This window comes from Babylonia areolata, chromosome 19, assembly GCF_041734735.1.
Source record: "Babylonia areolata isolate BAREFJ2019XMU chromosome 19, ASM4173473v1, whole genome shotgun sequence".
Taxonomy (NCBI): domain Eukaryota; kingdom Metazoa; phylum Mollusca; class Gastropoda; order Neogastropoda; family Buccinidae; genus Babylonia; species Babylonia areolata.
Window position 1 is genome coordinate 38,525,265 of NC_134894.1, and position 17,629 is coordinate 38,542,893.

At 42.4% G+C, this 17,629-nt stretch overlaps 1 protein-coding gene across 1 annotated transcript in view; it reads right to left on the minus strand.

Moving 5' to 3' along the window:
• Positions 1-11,656, minus strand: part of LOC143293677 (uncharacterized) — a 30,281-nt gene extending 18,625 nt beyond the window's left edge. The window contains exons 1-2 of the mRNA XM_076604834.1: positions 10,444-11,656; positions 569-784 (exon numbers count right to left, since the gene is read on the minus strand). Coding sequence (XP_076460949.1) covers positions 569-784; positions 10,444-11,393 — 1,166 coding nt within the window. The 5' untranslated portion in view covers positions 11,394-11,656. The remainder of the gene's footprint in view (positions 1-568; positions 785-10,443) is intronic.
• Between the last annotated feature and the right edge of the window lie 5,973 nt (positions 11,657-17,629).

Consider the following 17,629-nt stretch of genomic DNA (forward strand, 5'->3'; position numbering starts at 1 on the left):
ATGCTTCTCTATGCTTGCGAAATGTGGACCTCCACTGCTGACCTCCAGAAGAAGATCCAAGCCATGGAAATGAGATGCTTCCAAAAGCTACTGGAAATCACATGTGCTGAGCATGTTACAAACACCAAGATCCAACAGAATATCACCCAAGGCATTGGACCCCATGATGACCTCCTAACCAGTAACCGTCATCAAGAGGAGGAAGCTGGATACATCACAAGATCTGACAGGCTCGCAAAGACCATTCTGCAGGGCACTGTACCAGGCAGTAGGAAGAGAAGTAGGCAAAAGAAAATGTGGCAGGACAACATCAAAGAATGGACAGACCTGAATTTCCCAGATTCCCAGACAGCTGCAAAAGACAGGAACTGATGGAGAGAACTGGTCTGGAAATCATCTGTGGTGCCCTGAGGACCCTCCAACGGGTTATAGGATAGGTGAAGGTGAATGCATGGTGCATATGAGACCTCGATTTATCATCTCATCTGAATTATAACCATCAAACAATCAAAACAAAAACAAAAACAAACTAACAAAAACAAATTAAAATTTTAAATAAGTAACTTGCCTGGTGCTGAACTTGTAGTCAGACACGCTGACACTGCTGCGGGAGTAGGAGGTGGAGTTGCGAGCCGGGCTGCGACTGGCACTGCGAGAGTGGGACCGGTGGTGAGAGTTCCCATCTCGCTGACTGCCCCCACGTGACCTGGATGACTGTGATGACTTCTTTTTCTGACGATTAGAGGGACTCTGTTCATCTTCTCGACTAGACCGTTTCCTCTTCCTGTAATCAAATACCACACTTACAAGTTTCCGGGGTCTCTTTGGCTGAGGGTATCTACTTCCATGGAATCTACTTCCACGGTCCATGAAACTGGATCTATCAGTATCACCTTCCTCTTTTGGGGATTTCTTCTTCCTGGAATCATACAACAAACTGGGATGCCTGTGTGATAATTTCCATGTTATAATTAGGTTAATGCACATAAAATATCATTTTAGACCATATACACACGCCAGTCTAACTACATTTCATTATCATTGCATTATTGTAATCAAATCATTGTACCAGATATACCAGAAGAAAATCTTTAACCAATCACTATGCCATCTGCTAATCAACCAATTTTGCATTGATGTTGCAGCAAAATTAAGTGCCAATGCTACCTTTTCACAATGAAATAATCTAATGCACCTGAAGACTGAAACAGTTTAGGTCCAAACTTTTTGTTGTGGTAAGAAAAGAATGTATTTGGTCACTGTTTCTGCAGCTATCTTTTTTTGTCTATAGATACAACAAAAAGTAACAAGAGAATAGCTTCAGTAATGACGGTGGGGGTAAAATATAAATACTTTGCACTGCAAAATCACAGAGAAAGAGAGCGAGAGAGAGAAAGAAACTAAACAAAGAATGGGTGTGGGGGGTGGGGCAAAAAAGAGAGAGAGAAAATAAACAGAGAAAGAATAGGAGGGGAATGTTAGCTATTTAACTATTTAACACAATTAACAACACAATCATCTTCCACAACTGTAACATTTCTGGGTCCATTTTTACAGCAAAATCAGAATAGTGAATTAATGCAACTGTTACACTTAGAACCAATGGAAGTCTAAGTCAGTAAGTGAATTCACAATCATGACAATGAAATGCAAAGCAGGCCTTGTTTTCTTTTGTTGTTTGTTTGGGGTTTTTTTGTTATTGTTGTTGTTGTTTAAACATAATCTTTTTTTTAGTAAAATGAATAGGATGCAGCAAACTTCCAGAGAAACTTCTTGTCCTTGGCTTTATTGGTTGGTGTTGTTGGGTTTTCTAATGTCATGACAGTATTATTGTGTTGCTTTCTATTTATCTTCCGTAAATCTGTTGTGAAACATGTATCATTGTATCAATGTACAGCATTAACTGAATTATTAAGTTTTCCAAAATTTTCATAGCGAGTGTTCATTTCTAACAAACTCTTGTACTGTCACAGAATAACGGAACAATAAATTCAATTTATTTGTCTTTAAGTTTAACTGACAGTTTACAGGAGAAATCAAGAAGGCAATGTTTTTGTTTACAGGAGAAATGAAAAAGCCAATGTTCTGGCTTTACTTGGGCTTGGAAGCTTCTTTTTTTTTAACATGTACCTTAGGAGTGATTGCCCTTTATTATCTCAGAAACTTATAATTGACACTTGCTGACAAAATATGGGATGTGAAAAAAAACTTCTTTTTTTTTACTTGGACTGTAACACCCTTTCATTGTCGTTTCCCTATCTGCAACCCTGCCTTTTTTTCTTTTTTTTTTTTTTTTTAACTTGACTCTTGAGCTTCTTTTAAAATCACAGGAGATAACCTGGTCTGCCAACATGAATCATGTATTCATGATCTGAGTTGATACAGCTGACACTAATGGGGAGGAATAATGGGGACACTACATAATGGAAGTTACTGACCATTTCCGTTTCCTGTCTCACTCTCAGGGTCAGACTTCTATTAAAAAAAGAAGCCGAGTTTGAAGCCATGTTTTGTATACCAATACAGCATACATAATATCATGATAGTGTATCATCTGTATGTTACATTGACATTTCATGGCATTTGTCTCAAGACTGGAACAGAACAGATGCAGACACTACATTAAAAACGAGAATGACTTCTTTTTTTTTCCAATCTGAACACAGTTACTGATTTCAGTCAGAATAACCATCTAAACATAGAAGTTGAAGAGACTTCTTTGGAAATTCTGATAGATCTCTCTGGAACAATTTAACTGACTGGACACTTTGAAGGAACCCATGAGACTTCTTTAAAAATTCTGACAGATCTCTCTGGAACAATTAAACTGACTGAGAAGAAACCTATCACACAAAGGTAAATACATGGCAAACTAAAGCTAAAATGTGCAAGAACAAAACTCACTTCCTGGGGGAATTTTGTAAATGGCCATAGTTACATTTTATAATGGGAGTTTTGATCTCTGTGTACCTGGTGTTAACTTCAACTGGCCAACAAAGGTTAAAACAAAAGTTAGATTTTTTTCATTCTAAACAAATTCAACTATTTGAAGTCCTAAAGGGGTCAAGTGAAAACTATAATAAGGATCATAAAGGAGCAGTCTTACAAAATAACATTTAAAAAAAAAAAGACTGAATAACAGATAATACATCAAGATCAATATCATACCATAATACTAATAGTTGGTTTTACTTTGTCTTTCTTTCTTTTCTTTTTTTTTTCTTTTTTTAAACAGCCGGAAAAGATTGTAAAATAATATGAAATAAGACAAAAAAACACACACAAAACTGCAAAGCACTAAAGGTGAACAAGACATCTGAATCAAGAAGATACACAAAGAAAGAGGCAGAGAGAGACAGAGAGAAGTCTAGAAGACCAGAGATAATGGAGAGGGGGGCAGAAAGATTATGTATACAGAGAGCATGTAAGAGAGACAGACAAGGAGTAGGAGAGAAAAGAAAGAGATAAACATAAAGCTATTAATAATAATAATAATAATAATAATAATACAAAACAAACACCAGCGAACAGATTTAATTAACACTAAAACAAGTTAGAATTATTTCTCCTATTAGACACTCAAGCTTTAATTTCTTTTGCTTTTTTTTTGTTTGTTTGTTTGTTTTTGTGACAACAAAAGTAAGTGCAATTAGTGTAAATATTGGATTCAAAATTAGATACTATTAGTATTACTTCACACAGTTCACAGACACCTAATTTTTTTTTTTTTTTTTTTTTTTTAAAGAAGACGGAGACAGGACACAGTCAGTGACATTCTAATCAATACATGGACACCATCAAGGGCCTTTTAAAAATATCCGATCATGATATGATATATATACTTCTTCTTTTTTTTAATAAAAACACAGCCAAAAGTATTGGTAAAACTAAAAGGTAACTCACGTTTTCCAGGCACAAAAAATAAATTAATTAAATTAAAATAACATAAAATAAAAAAGCTAATTACTTTTTCGACAAATCAAATTGAAAAAAGTAGTTTCCAATAAGCACAAAACATTCAATCAGAAACTGATAACTGAAATAATGACATTGAACTTGATGAAGAGCTGAAAAAGGCAAAACTGAACTGAGTGATAGACAACTGACATTTTCCAAATTCTATTTTTCAGCACATTTTCCCCCCAAAAGTAAGATAAAACTCATAAAATACACAAAAATCACACACAAGCATGCACACACACACACACACACACACACACACACACACACACACACAAAGAGAGTGACATACATTGTATACAATAATACACACAATTTATGCCACACACACAGACATCCACATACCTGCACACAAGCACAAACACACTTCCATATGGGTCTTTTTATGTCTTTAAAAACTTCAAAATCCAAAGTCACTCCATGACAAGAGAAAATGAGAGGGGAAAACTGAAAGGTATTAAAGGTATAGAACTTAAAGCCTTACAAGTTACATACTCTGGACAAGTTTTTTTTTTTTTTCCAGAACTGACAAGCAAACTACATTCCTTTAAACATTTTTCATTTTACCTATTTTAATTACAGCCAATGTCATATGGGATGGTGACTTGTTTTCCATGTATGAGACTGGTGAGAAAAATATTTCAAAAACTTATAGTAAGTTATACCTTTTCCCCTCCTAATATCGTTCTGACAGTCATGATTTATTGTATTTGGAACAGAACTCACTGTGACTGGTGAGAACAATGAAATAAAATAAATATCATATCTACACATGTTCTTTCACCAAAGATATACAAGTATACAATTCTAAAGACTTGGAATAAATGATGAATTTCTAACTTGACTCATTTTTTGTTGGTGCTTACATAACACTTGAAACTCAAGGAAAGGCCCACAGCATTTGAGTGATACTAAACTGCACACAATTTGAGAGAGAGAAATAGACTAATAGATACACACACACACACACACACACACACAGAGTACACCTGCACATTCAAACACACATGCCTACAACATTATGAAATAGAACTAGTTAATGAGCTAACAAAGATACACACACACACACAAATATATATGTGCACACAGTGAATTGAACACTAGTTTTGTAGTAGTAGTAGTAGTACCTGTGCACACACACACACACACACACACACACACACACACACACACACACACACACACAGAGAGAGAAAGAGAGAGAGAGACTCAGGTTATAATATATATTAGCACTGTACAATGAATCGGAACAGGGAAAATCAACTGATCAAACCATAAAGTAATACGCAATGAAACAGATCTATCACTGAATGGGGTGGTAATATCTTTCTAATGTAACATCTTAAAGTAACAATTCAAAGCACATAGAGCAGCTAAATCCTTAAACACTGAACACTGTTTAAAATAAACAAAATAAAACAGTTCCTCGCTGACAGCTTCTGAAAGATCCATCACTCCATAGATAGTTTGTTAGATACTGACACACAAATGCCTGCACACATCTCAAAAACATATCATGTACTTTATATCATATATGTAATCACAAACAAAAAACCAGGGTGATCTGAGATATGTCTCAAGTGAATTCTCAACTAACCATGACTGGCATGAGTGATCAGTATGTGACTGGCATGAGTGATCAGTATGTGACAGTTGGTTTTAAGCTTGATGTTTCATGACGAAAAGTGAGGAAAATTTAAGTCAACACATTTACTTTGTTCATTACCAACCCATCTACCATATTTATCACACACACACACACACACACACACACACAAAGCATGCACGCAGTGACACAAAAATACAGGCACACACTGACAAGCGCAGAGTACACATTACATATTCAACATGCCCACACATGAGATGTATACATGTATACACACACACACACACATACACAAGTGACAAGCACATGCAAACACTGACTTAGTACTTTACTTTACATATAATCACTTCCAAAAACAAACAAAAAGTAGGGTGATCTAAGATTATGTCTAAACTAAAGTGACTTCTCAACAAGTTTTAAGCTTCAAGTTTCACAACAAAACAAAAATAAGGAAAATTTACATAAACACATATACTGTGTTGTTTTACCAACCCATCTACCATATTCATCACATACACACACATGTATAACACACACACACACACACACACACACACACACACACAAAGCATCCAAGCAGTGACAAAAATACAGGCAACACACATTGACAAGCACACACATATTCAAAATGCTTTACAATTAGTTAATATGTTTACACAGATGCAAACACACACTCAACACACACATATGACACGCACATGCATACACTTGGAAGTGGAATCCACTTGAATTAGTTGAAACACAATGATGAAACTGAATATGAATTTCTGCACCATATGAGTGCAATGGCTTACACATATGGGCATTTGCAATACTCTCTCTTCCACTTAGTCTTGTATAACAAGGGAAAACTTCGCGATAGGCTGCCTGCAAGTGAGGATCGCCGCCCGCACAGTGCTGTAGGGCAAGAGACCAACATCCAGCCTACGTCGTCAAGTGACCAACGTCCAGCCTACATCGTTGGGCGCGCGACCTCCCAGCATGCACCGCAGCCCTGTGTATATATAGAGCCTACATTGTAGGTTTCAGTGCTTTTGGCAAGACTCGTTCAGCTTCAGCGACGCCACCATGGATACCTCTAACACCAACTTCAACCGTGCTCAACTCCATTCGCAGGGTCCGACAGACTCTGTGCGTAGTGATTCATCCGTGGAAAATGTGTCTGCGCACGAGACAGCGGCACCTACAGATACTGGATTAAACCAAAGACAACTTCAGGCCATCTCCGATGTTGTGTGGAGGCAAATGTCTCAATTCATGTCGCAACAGTCGAGAATGCAGGCCCCAGGCTCGGTGCTTACCCCCGTGGGGCCTGCCACAGTGTCCACATCCACAACTTCAGCCAATCTGGCCCAGTCTGTGGATGTGAGTTTGGCTCCCTGCACCACCGTGGCATCTGCTCTCATGCCTCTGCCACTGGGTGGGCATAGCCATATACCAATGTCTTCGTCAGTATATGTGACAGGCCAGGCAACCGCTTCACTTGCTGTTAACACAGCTACGACGAGCCAGCACTTACTGCCGGGCCAACCACTGATCACAAGTGCTACGCCGTTGTCCACTGTCAACAAAGTGGGTACACTCCCTCCTGTCTCAGCCACATTCTCATACCCCTCCACATCTTCGGGTTATGCGGGTGTGATGAGTCATGCTGACAACGCAGCCAGCCAGCCTGCCTCCTCGTGTGGTCATTACACGAGAATGGCGTCCACCCACCATTTCCTCCCTCCCCAAATCTCACCCGCCCCAGTTTTGACCACGGCAGTACACACACGGGCTGATGGGTCAACACCGCTCTCGTCCATTCTGGAAGATCTGACGGACGACGAGAGCACATCTGGAAACCACGACCCTTTTGCCAACATCCCAGCACTGCGTGGTTTCCAGCTCTGTGGGGCACGTGTGTCCATAAGCAAGGCACGGCAAGGCAGGGTACCTTCGGAGCAAGCCCAGCAATTCTGGACACACGCCAGGGGGCTGGTCTCAGGTAGGAACTGGAGGGGTGTGCGCGCCAATAAAATTGTGTCGTCGTACACATCACACGACCAAGCTGCCACCTTCGGGTCACAGCCCCGTGACACTGTGTTTTCTCTCAGCGACACTTCTGCCAGACGGGATGACCACCTCGCTGCGCTACAAACCCGGCTTGGTGCTGCCTCTCATGCCCTGTGTGTTGCCCTCACCAAACTGAATGAAGTGACAGTGGACATGTCTGCCACTAGTGCCAGCCCTACCACCGACCTTCCATTCACAGGCAACCACTCCCCAGGACCTCAATTAACGACTGTGTGAGGATGTGGCCACACCTCTGGGCCATGTCCTGCGCGTGCTGGCTGCAGAGAGCTCCACCATCTGCAGAGATCATCGTCAGCTGTGCCTGGACACTGTCGCTGACCAGCAGGGTAGGGCTGCCATTGACCGGATCCAGCCTTCTGGCACCTCTCTGTTTGATGGTGACATCAGTAGCGTTGTGCAGGCCATCAGACAATGACGGGATGTGGGGGAAGCCTTCAGACCTGTGCCTACACGTTCCCACCAAAGACAACCCGATTAGTGTGTGTGCACGCAAACAGACAACTGCACAGCTGTGGCGTACTTGGCAAAGGAGGGGGGACCAAGTCTCTCACTCTCTCCCGACTGGCTTGCCATGTTCTGTTGAGGTGTCGGCGCAACAGGATCGCTTTAATCCCGGTGTATGTGAAGGGAATGGCCAATACCATAGCTGAATCCCTGTCACGCGACAAAGACACGCAGTGGCACCTGTCTCCTTGTGTGGTCCAGGAAATCTTTCACCGGTTCAGGCCAGCCCCACATCGACCTCTTTGCATCCAGAGAGACGGCACAGCTTCACCGATACATGTCCCTACAACGGGGGGACACCCAGGCGTACGCGGTGGATGCCCTCACCCAGCCCTGGACCTTTCCCCTGCTCTGCGCCTTCCCACCTCCCACTCTGGTGCCGACAGTGGTGAACAAGTTGAGGGAAACTCACTCCAGGATGCTACTGATAGCCCCCTGCTGGAGCTACTCCCCTTGGACGCCGATGATGATGGAGCTACTATACGACACGCCGCACAGGATCCCGATGTCGTCGGATCTCCTGATCAACACAGCGACAGGCCGGCCAGTCAAGAACCTGGAAGCTCTCGGGCTGACAGTAATGGCCCATATGCAGTCAGCCACAGGGCTTCAGCTTCCCTCAGCCACCTTTGAGGTGCTCGAGGGCAGTTGGCGAGGGAGTACCAGTCGACAATACCAAGCTGTGTGGCGTGAGTGGCAGTGTTTCTGTGCCAACCAGTCTCTGAACACAGCTACCGTTTCTGTAGAAATGATGCTACAGTACCTACAGTACCTGTTTGATAAGGGACTGTCATGGAGGACCCTTAACGTGCATTGTTCAGCGATTTCTTCCATTTTAGCACACAAACCTGTACCTATCCGGAAGTATCCCCTTGTGTGTAGGTTCATCAAAGGTGTTTTTAATAAAAGACCCCCTTCTGTACAAGCTGTGCCCACCTGGGATATTGGGACTGTATTGTTGCATTTGTCCCAGTGGCACCCTGCACAACATCTACCCTTGGACAAACTGACTTACAAGGTCATGTTCATGCTTGCTACTTACACAGCTAAAAGAGTGAGTGCTCTCCTCCTGTTTTCGGTGGATAGCTCTCTGTGTCATGACAGTTCTAGTTGAGTGGTGTTGCAAGTGGCTTTCAGTTCTAAGACGGACAGACCATCTCACAGATCTCCACCGGTCAAGCTCAAAGAGAATGAAAACTTGTGTCCCGTCACCTATGTGTCGGAATACATGCGCCGGACAGCGGATCAACAACAGGGCTCACAACTCATTGTTTCCCCTTTCACCTTCAAACCCGTGAAACTAGCAACGGTCAGAAGGTGGATCACTAACATTCTGCACGAGGCCGGGGTGACCGCACCGTCGGGATCAACACGTGCCACAGCCACCAGCTGTGCTGTGCTACACGACATTCCACTGCAGGCCATCATGAACAGCGCTGATTGGCCACACCGCGACACACCCTTCAGACATTACGTCAGGATCCTCCCACAGGAGACTGTGACACGTGTGGAATCCAAGATGATTCAGGACGCTGTTATCCCCACCGACTGACGGTCTGTTGAGTACTTTCCTTTCGTTCGTTCTCTTGTGTACGTTTCGTTTGGTTGGTATTGCTTGTGCATGTACTTACAGCATGTGTTTACACATGTCCTTCTTCTGCTATCCGTCCATGTTTGTTACATTTTTACATAGCTCTGTATTTCTATATTTCTATATCTCATGTTCAGTTCTATCCTCTTCTCTCACTTACTGAACCCATGCGACGGTCAGTTACCCATATGTGTAAACCATTGCACTCATATGGTGCAGAAATTGAAAAATTTTAAAGTGTAACGACATAAAATTATAATTTCTGCACTATTGTGCAATGGCTTACACAATGATGGTTGCATGGTTTCATCTTATGTAATTATGTTCCTTTTCTGTCTCGCATTACAAAAAGCGCCGAAACCTACAATGTAGGTTCTATATATACACAGGGCTACGGTGCATGCTGGGAGGTCGCGCGCCCAACGACGTAGGCTGGACGTTGGTCACTTGACGATGTAGGCTGGACGTTGGTCTCTTGCCCTACAGGACTGCATGGGCGGCGATCCTCGCTCGCGGGCAGCCTATCGCAAAGTTTTCCCTTGTTATACAACACTTGGTGGAAGAGAGAGTATTGCAAATGCCCATATGTGTAAGCCATTGCACAATAGTGCAGAAAATTGTGTAATTAAATTATAATTTTATGTCGCTACACTTTAAAATTTTTCAATTATACAATCAAATAAATGGAAAAAAAAAACCCACATACCTGCTGCTACTAGACCTGCTTCCTCCAACCAGTGGGCTTCTACTCCTGGCATAGTCACGTTCACGTTCACGTTTACTATCCCTGTAATTTGGACTGGGGGTTCGTGATCTACGTTTGAATGCACTTTGGCGTAATGGGGGGCTTGCTCCTCTGCTACTGTATGCCTTCGGCAAGTCTGCGAATGACCTCGGTAACGAGGGTTCTGGCACTGGTGGTGGTTGTGATGTAGGGTGATTTCGAGCACTTGTGTTTGATGGGTTTGACTGGCGACTTGAATTTGAATTTTTTCCTCGATGTCTGTCTCTTTCACTTCTGTCACCTCTGTCACGGGAGTCGTGACGCTGGTCTCTTTGAACTGTGTGACTAGGAGGTGAACGGCCCTGGCGAGTTTCCTCCTGTGGTCGTTCGCGGGACCGTTGTCGTTTTGATTTTGATTTTGATGACGACCGATGAGACGATTGCACAACAGACACACCTGGAGAACTGCTACGATCACGTCTTTGGCTGATGATTGTTGAACGAAGGTCTGCCCCTGGAGACAAACGTCTTTTGTTTGACGCACGATCTGCGTCAACTCGGCTTGGCACAGGTGCATGTGGCTCGGACAGTTCCGAGTCGGAGCTAATGTCATCGTATGCCACCAATGGTTTCACAATCTGGTTTTCCGTTCGTTGTTTGTCACCCCGATCCTTTTTTCTCCTGCTTTTCTTTTTCTTTTGCTTTTTTGCTGATCTAGACGAATTTCCCAGTTGACTGCTCGGGGCCCCAACATCGAACTGAGGCTGACTACGATTTAAGCTTACACGTTTGTCACTTTGTGGAACAAGATGTGCGTATGATCGAGCGTCGAATTCGCCATATTCTAAAGGAACTACTTCACGGCGACTTTTAGGCATCTTTTGCCTGGGCACTTTATCATTTAATTTAAACTCGGCGCAGTCAGAGCTCATGAGACTTCCACGAAGCTTGTACGCTTATGGCATCCCATGCGAGTTCGCTGTACGCCAAAATGGCGTCTTTCCTCTCCGATCTAATTTGAGGTTAATCTGTATAGTCCTTCCCTTTAATGAAAAAATTAGCTACACTCTAAATAGCTAAAACAATTTCATCTTCAGAAACTGATTCTGTGATATGGATGTTTTGATTTTACATCAATTAAAACCTGATTTAAACTCTGAATGTGGTTGATTTTCTCTCAACCATTCATGTTCGCCTATACGTACAGCAGCTGAGGATGCACAGCTTCCGGCTACAAAGCCGTGCGTAGCCTCCCTTCTTTTCTTTTTTCTTTTTTTTTTTTAATCGGACGCAGGTTCAAAATAAGTAGTTCCACGATTGCATGTCAGGTTGCAGAATGGATCACAATACGTCTGCAGACGAGAGTACTTCACTTACTCTATTTCCACTTCCATGGTTCAGAGAGACTTCCGCTGGCTTTCGCCCTTTCTCCCAAGTTTGACTTGAAAATCGAACTGAGCGTGTAGTCATTTGGATGAGACGATACAACGAGGTCCCGTGTGCAGCACGCACTTGACGCTCTGAACTGAAGAGAACCCATGGCAACGAGAGTGTTGTCATCTGGCAAAACTGAATTAATTACGAAAAAGACTGAATCCACCCGGATAGGTATACACACACACACACACACACACACACACACACACACCGGCACACACACACACACACACACACACACACACACTGCACACACACGTTTCACGTGACAGACCCGGCGGTATATTCAATGGGCTCTTCAATTGTCAGTGATACCGGCACTTAACTGATTTGTCACCGACGGTAAACCGGCTGACTTGAAATAATATTACAAACTGTTATTAGTGTTCAAACTTTCTCTCCACTGCACTGATTCGTTGAGAAACAAGAGAGGCAAGGCCTTCAAGACTCACTTGTGATACACTTTTTAAAAAAATCCAAGCTTTTTATATATTGAGTATGATTTCAAAATGTAATGTTTAAGATGAGAAAGATCAGTTTATTGCAAATTAAGTCCCCTAGCATTAATTACAGAGTAATTTCCCTTTTTTACTATCTGCACCAAAACGTTTGCAAAATAAATAAAACTTCCATGCTTAGCAAAAGAAGTTCCTGTTTGAACAAAAAATGATAATAATGACTGCTCTTATTGTTGGGTCAGAATATCAGATCAAAGTGCCAAGTTTAGAGAATACAAAAAATATAAATATAGCAGTAAATGCAGTTTGCATATAATTAGGCTTCTTTTTTTTTTTTCTTTCTTTTTTTCTTTTTTTTTTGTGCCCATCCCAGAGGTGCAATATTGTTTTAAACAAGATGAATGGAAAGAACTGAATTTTTCCAATTTTTATGCCTAATTTGGTGTCAACTGACAAAGTATTTGCAGAGAAAATGTCAATGTTAAAGTTTACCACGGACACACACACACACACACACACACACACACACACACACACACACACACAGAGAGAGAGAGAGAGAGAGAGAGACAACCGAACACCGGGTTAAAACATAGACTCACTTTGTTTACACAAGTGAGTCAAAAAATCAAGATGTTAATCATAAGTTGCCGTCTAGCTTTTAGGAGGCTGTGCAGCACGCACCGTTGACGCTCTGAACTGAAGCGCAGCTCTTCGGCCTAGAAGTCAGTCTGAAAAAGACGGAAGTTCTCCACCAGCCTGCCCCACGGGAAGAATTCCACGCTCCTCACATCAACATCGGTGAGACAGAGCTGAAGTCGGTCCACCAGTTCAGCTACCTAGGCTGCACCATCTCGTCTGACGCCAAGATCGACAAGGAGATCGACAACAGACTTGCAAAGGCAAACAGCGCATTCGGCAGGCTGTACAACAGAGTGTGGAACAACAAACACCTGAAGAAAGACACAAAGATCAGCGTGTACAGAGCTGTTGTACTGCCCACCCTGTTGTATGGCTCCGAAACCTGGGTCACCTACCGGCACCACATACGACTGCTTGATCGCTTTCACCAGTGCTGCCTTCGCACCATCCTCAGCATCCACTGGAGTGACTACATCACAAATGTCGAGGTCCTGGAGCAGGCAAAGACTATTAGCATCGAGGCAGTGCTGCTAAAGACCCAGCTACGTTGGGCAGGGCACGTGTCCAGGATGGAGGACCACCGCCTGCCCAAGATCGCGCTGTATGGCGAACTGTCCACTGGCCACCGTGACAGAGGAGCACCCAAGAAGAGATACAAAGACTCCTTGAAGAAAGCTCTTGGTGCCTGTCACATTGACCATCGCCAGTGGTCCGCAGTAGCCGCTGATCGAGAGACCTGGCGACGCACCATCCACCAAGCTGTCTCCTCCTTCGAAAACAACCGCAGGGCCAGCCTTGAGGACAAACGCAGAAGGAGGAAGAACCACGACGCTGCAGCCGCGAACCCAGACCAGACTTTCCCTTGCAGCCGCTGCGGCCGACTCTGCTTTTCCCGCATTGGCCTTGTCAGCCATGAGCGTGCCTGCATCAGACGTGGACAACGCCCTTCCTAGATCTTCGTCAGCGAAGCCAGGCCATGATGATGATGCAGCACGCACCGTTGACGCTCTGAACTGAAGAGAACCCATGGCAACGAGAGTGTTGTCATCTGGCAAAACTGAATTAATTACGAAAAAGACTGAATCCACTCGGAAAGGTACACACACACACACACACACACACACACACACACCACACAAGCGTATATATCAATGTGGTTTATGTGTGTCGATGTGTTTGTACTTCGATGGTAAAGTATATAATATATATAAAATGTTATTATATTATTTCGTGATTGCTGTTTTGAGTGTGGTTATTGTGATGCCGCTAAGGCTGTTAACGCTTTCATTACACGATACACACTAATGACAACTCACACACTTTAACACGTACACCCAAAACAAGGCAAAAAATGGAATCACATCACAAAGAACAATCACATTGGCGACCCGCGGACCATTTATGGAAAAACATTGAGGATTAACAACCCAAAACTTCTCATGCCGATCTGAAACAAAGTTATCATGCACGTGATTCGACGCCGAAACTCATTTCATTGTTATTCGTTAACGCCCTATTGGAGTTGAAAAAAAAACCGATGGACTGAGGTGTGATTTTATGTGGTTGTTGGTTGGTGGTGTGTGTGTGTGTGTGTGTGTGTGTGTGTGTGTGTGAGAGAGAGAGAGAGAGAGAGAGAGAGACAAGACAAGACAAGACAAGACATTGGATAATAGATAAGCACTGGCACGCTTCAGTTTTGAGAGAGAGAAAGCCGAAGAGTAAAACACCGGCATCGTTTCAAGTTTAAGATATTTATAGAAGGGACTTGTGCAAGAGTGACTGACTTAATCTTCGATCCTCAGTGGATCATTGCTGTATAAAGAGTCTTCAGTTTGTTCAGTTTGATTCCGGGAACTGAAGGTACAGAGCCAACTGCATGTTCGTGGGTCAGTTACCGTTCTCTGTCGGTTCGTTAGTTTCGTTACACAGACGCGGCCGGGCAAGGGTGGGCTTCAACGTCCTTATATCTAGTAGTAGTAGGAGGAGGAGGAGGAGTTGGGACTGGCATTTTTGCCTTTGGGCCTCGCCGCGGCCCGTATAAACGTCCCCTCTTTGTATCAATATCTTTTTGGTTTGCATTGCGTGCTTCATTTTTAGATATACCAAAGCATTTACTCGTCAAATTTATAAAACATGTTACCAAATTTTGGATCACGGTCCAGAAAGTTCTTAAACTGTTCAGTAGTATCTTTTGCACTTGAAATTTAACTAAAGGTGGTAGTGAGTTCCACAGCCGGGTTACCGTGGCCGGCAACATGAATAGAATAGTTATATTTTCTTCTGTTAGTACAAAATGGTTTCAGAAATATTTTTCCTTCAGAAATCTCTTGTTATGCTTGACTTGTGAAAGGCCGTAAAAAAATGTTAGTATCAATGTCCTCAGTGTTGTTAATAATTTTGTAAGTCTGTATCAAATCTCTTCTAATCCTTCGTCCCTTCAGAGAGTGCAAATTTAAATAGAGTAATTTTTCTCGGCCATATGTCATATTCTGGCATTTCCTCAACATTTTAGTAGCTCTTCTGTGAACATTTTCAATAGCTATTGATTGATATTTCCATGTAGGATACCATACAACATTCCCATATTCCAAGTGAGGTCTAACAAAAGCCTTATATAATTTCAAAAAGGCAACCTTTTCTTTAAAAGTAAAAACTCTCTTTATGATTCCAATCATTTGGTTAGCTATATTTATAATTCTCTGGATGTGAGGCCCAAGGGAAAGTTTGTCATCAAACGTCACTCCTAGATCTTTCCCTCTTTACACGCATTTATAATTTGAACATGATTACCAATATTCATAGTGTATAGTCATAACCACGGGGTTTTTTTTGCCAGTGTCCATAACCTTACATTTTGATACGTTAAAACAGAGGTTCCATGTATCTGACCATTCTTGCAACATCTTTAAATCTTTTTGAATGACATTATTATCAGCTGCTTTTTTTTTCTTTTTTTTTTAATAGATTTTTGTGTCGTCAGCAAATACTTTACATATGCTTTGGATTTTATCTGGCAGATCATTAATAAATATTGTAAATAGGATGGGGCCCAGAATACTGCCTTAATTGTGGGACTGATGCCACTGAGAACATCAACTGTATTTGATAAATGTTCCCCCACACGTACCCTTTGTGAACGACCCTGTAAAAAGTTGCTTATCCATTGAAATACACCACCCTGGATACCATAAGACTGGAGTTTTATCAATAGTCGTTTATGTGGGACACAATCAGTCAAACGCCTTCTTGAAATCAAGATAAACAATATCAACTGGCTGATTATCATCCATTAAGCTGGTAAGGTCTTCCATAACTTCAAATAACTGAGTTATACATGAACTTCTTTTTCTGAAACCATGCTAACATTCTGCATATAAATTATTATCATGCAGTAAAATGTTCTACTATGGCATCTCTTTTAACAGACTCCAGCACTTTACATACAATACAGGTTAAGCTTACTGACCTATAATTGCTAGCATCTGATTTTGTACCTTAAAAAAAAAAAAAAAAATTACTGTTACTTCAGCGCTTTCCCAATCTTTTGTTGAACGAAGGTCAGCCCCTGGAGACAAACGTCTTTTGTTTCAGTGACAACCCAGCTTGGCACAGGTGTATGTGGCTCGGACAGTTCCGAGTCGGAGCTAATGTCATCGTATGCCACCAATGGTTTCACAATCTGGTTATCCGTTCGTTGTTTCAGTGTCACCCCGATCCTTTTTTCTCCTGCTTTTCTTTTTCTTTAGCTTTTTTGCTGATCAGTACACGAACTTTTCCCAGTTGACCGTGCTCGGGAGCCCGGCCCTAACGTCGAACTGAGGCTGACTGCGATTTACACATTTAGTCACTTTGTGGAACAAGATGTGCATATGACTGATCCGTCGAATTCGCCATATCAAGTTCTATGTAATAGTTCGTTTCATCATAGTTCGGCCGGATAGTTTAACGCCGATACCCACCTCGTCCGGGTCAGTAATACACGATGACCGACTGACGGGGATAACAATCCCAGGAGACAGGGGAAAGCGTATCGATTTCTAACTTTGTACTATATAACAATAACAACACCTTATTTGATACTCAAAACAAACTTGACAACTGAAAGCGTCAATGATCAATAACATTTCTGTTGTTCATGCGGGCAAATTCTGTGCGGTCTTAAAATTCCTTCACAAATCCATGAAAACGAATTAAAACAACTTTCTATTACTGATGTCTTTATAATGGCCGCAGATGCTGGAGCCACGTAAGGACTGAGGTCATTCAAGCACTAAAGCGATATGCTTTCTTTGGAACTGGGCCAGAGAATAATTAAATATGACAGCAAAACATTGGTAAACTTGTTCTGTGTGTGTGTGTGTGTGTGTGTGTGTGTGTGTGTGTGTGTGTGTGTGTGTGTGTGTGTGTGTGTGTGTGTGTGTGTGTTTACAAACAGAAACTGTAATGTATGTATCATCATGGCCTGGCTTCGCTAACGAAGATCTAGGAAGGGCGTTGTCCACGTCTGATGCAGGCACGCTCATGGCTGACAAGGCCAATGCGGGAAAAGCAGAGTCGGCCGCAGCGGTTGCAAGGGAAAGTCTGGTCTGGGTTCGCGGCTGCAGCGTCGTGGTTCTTCCTCCTTCTGCGTT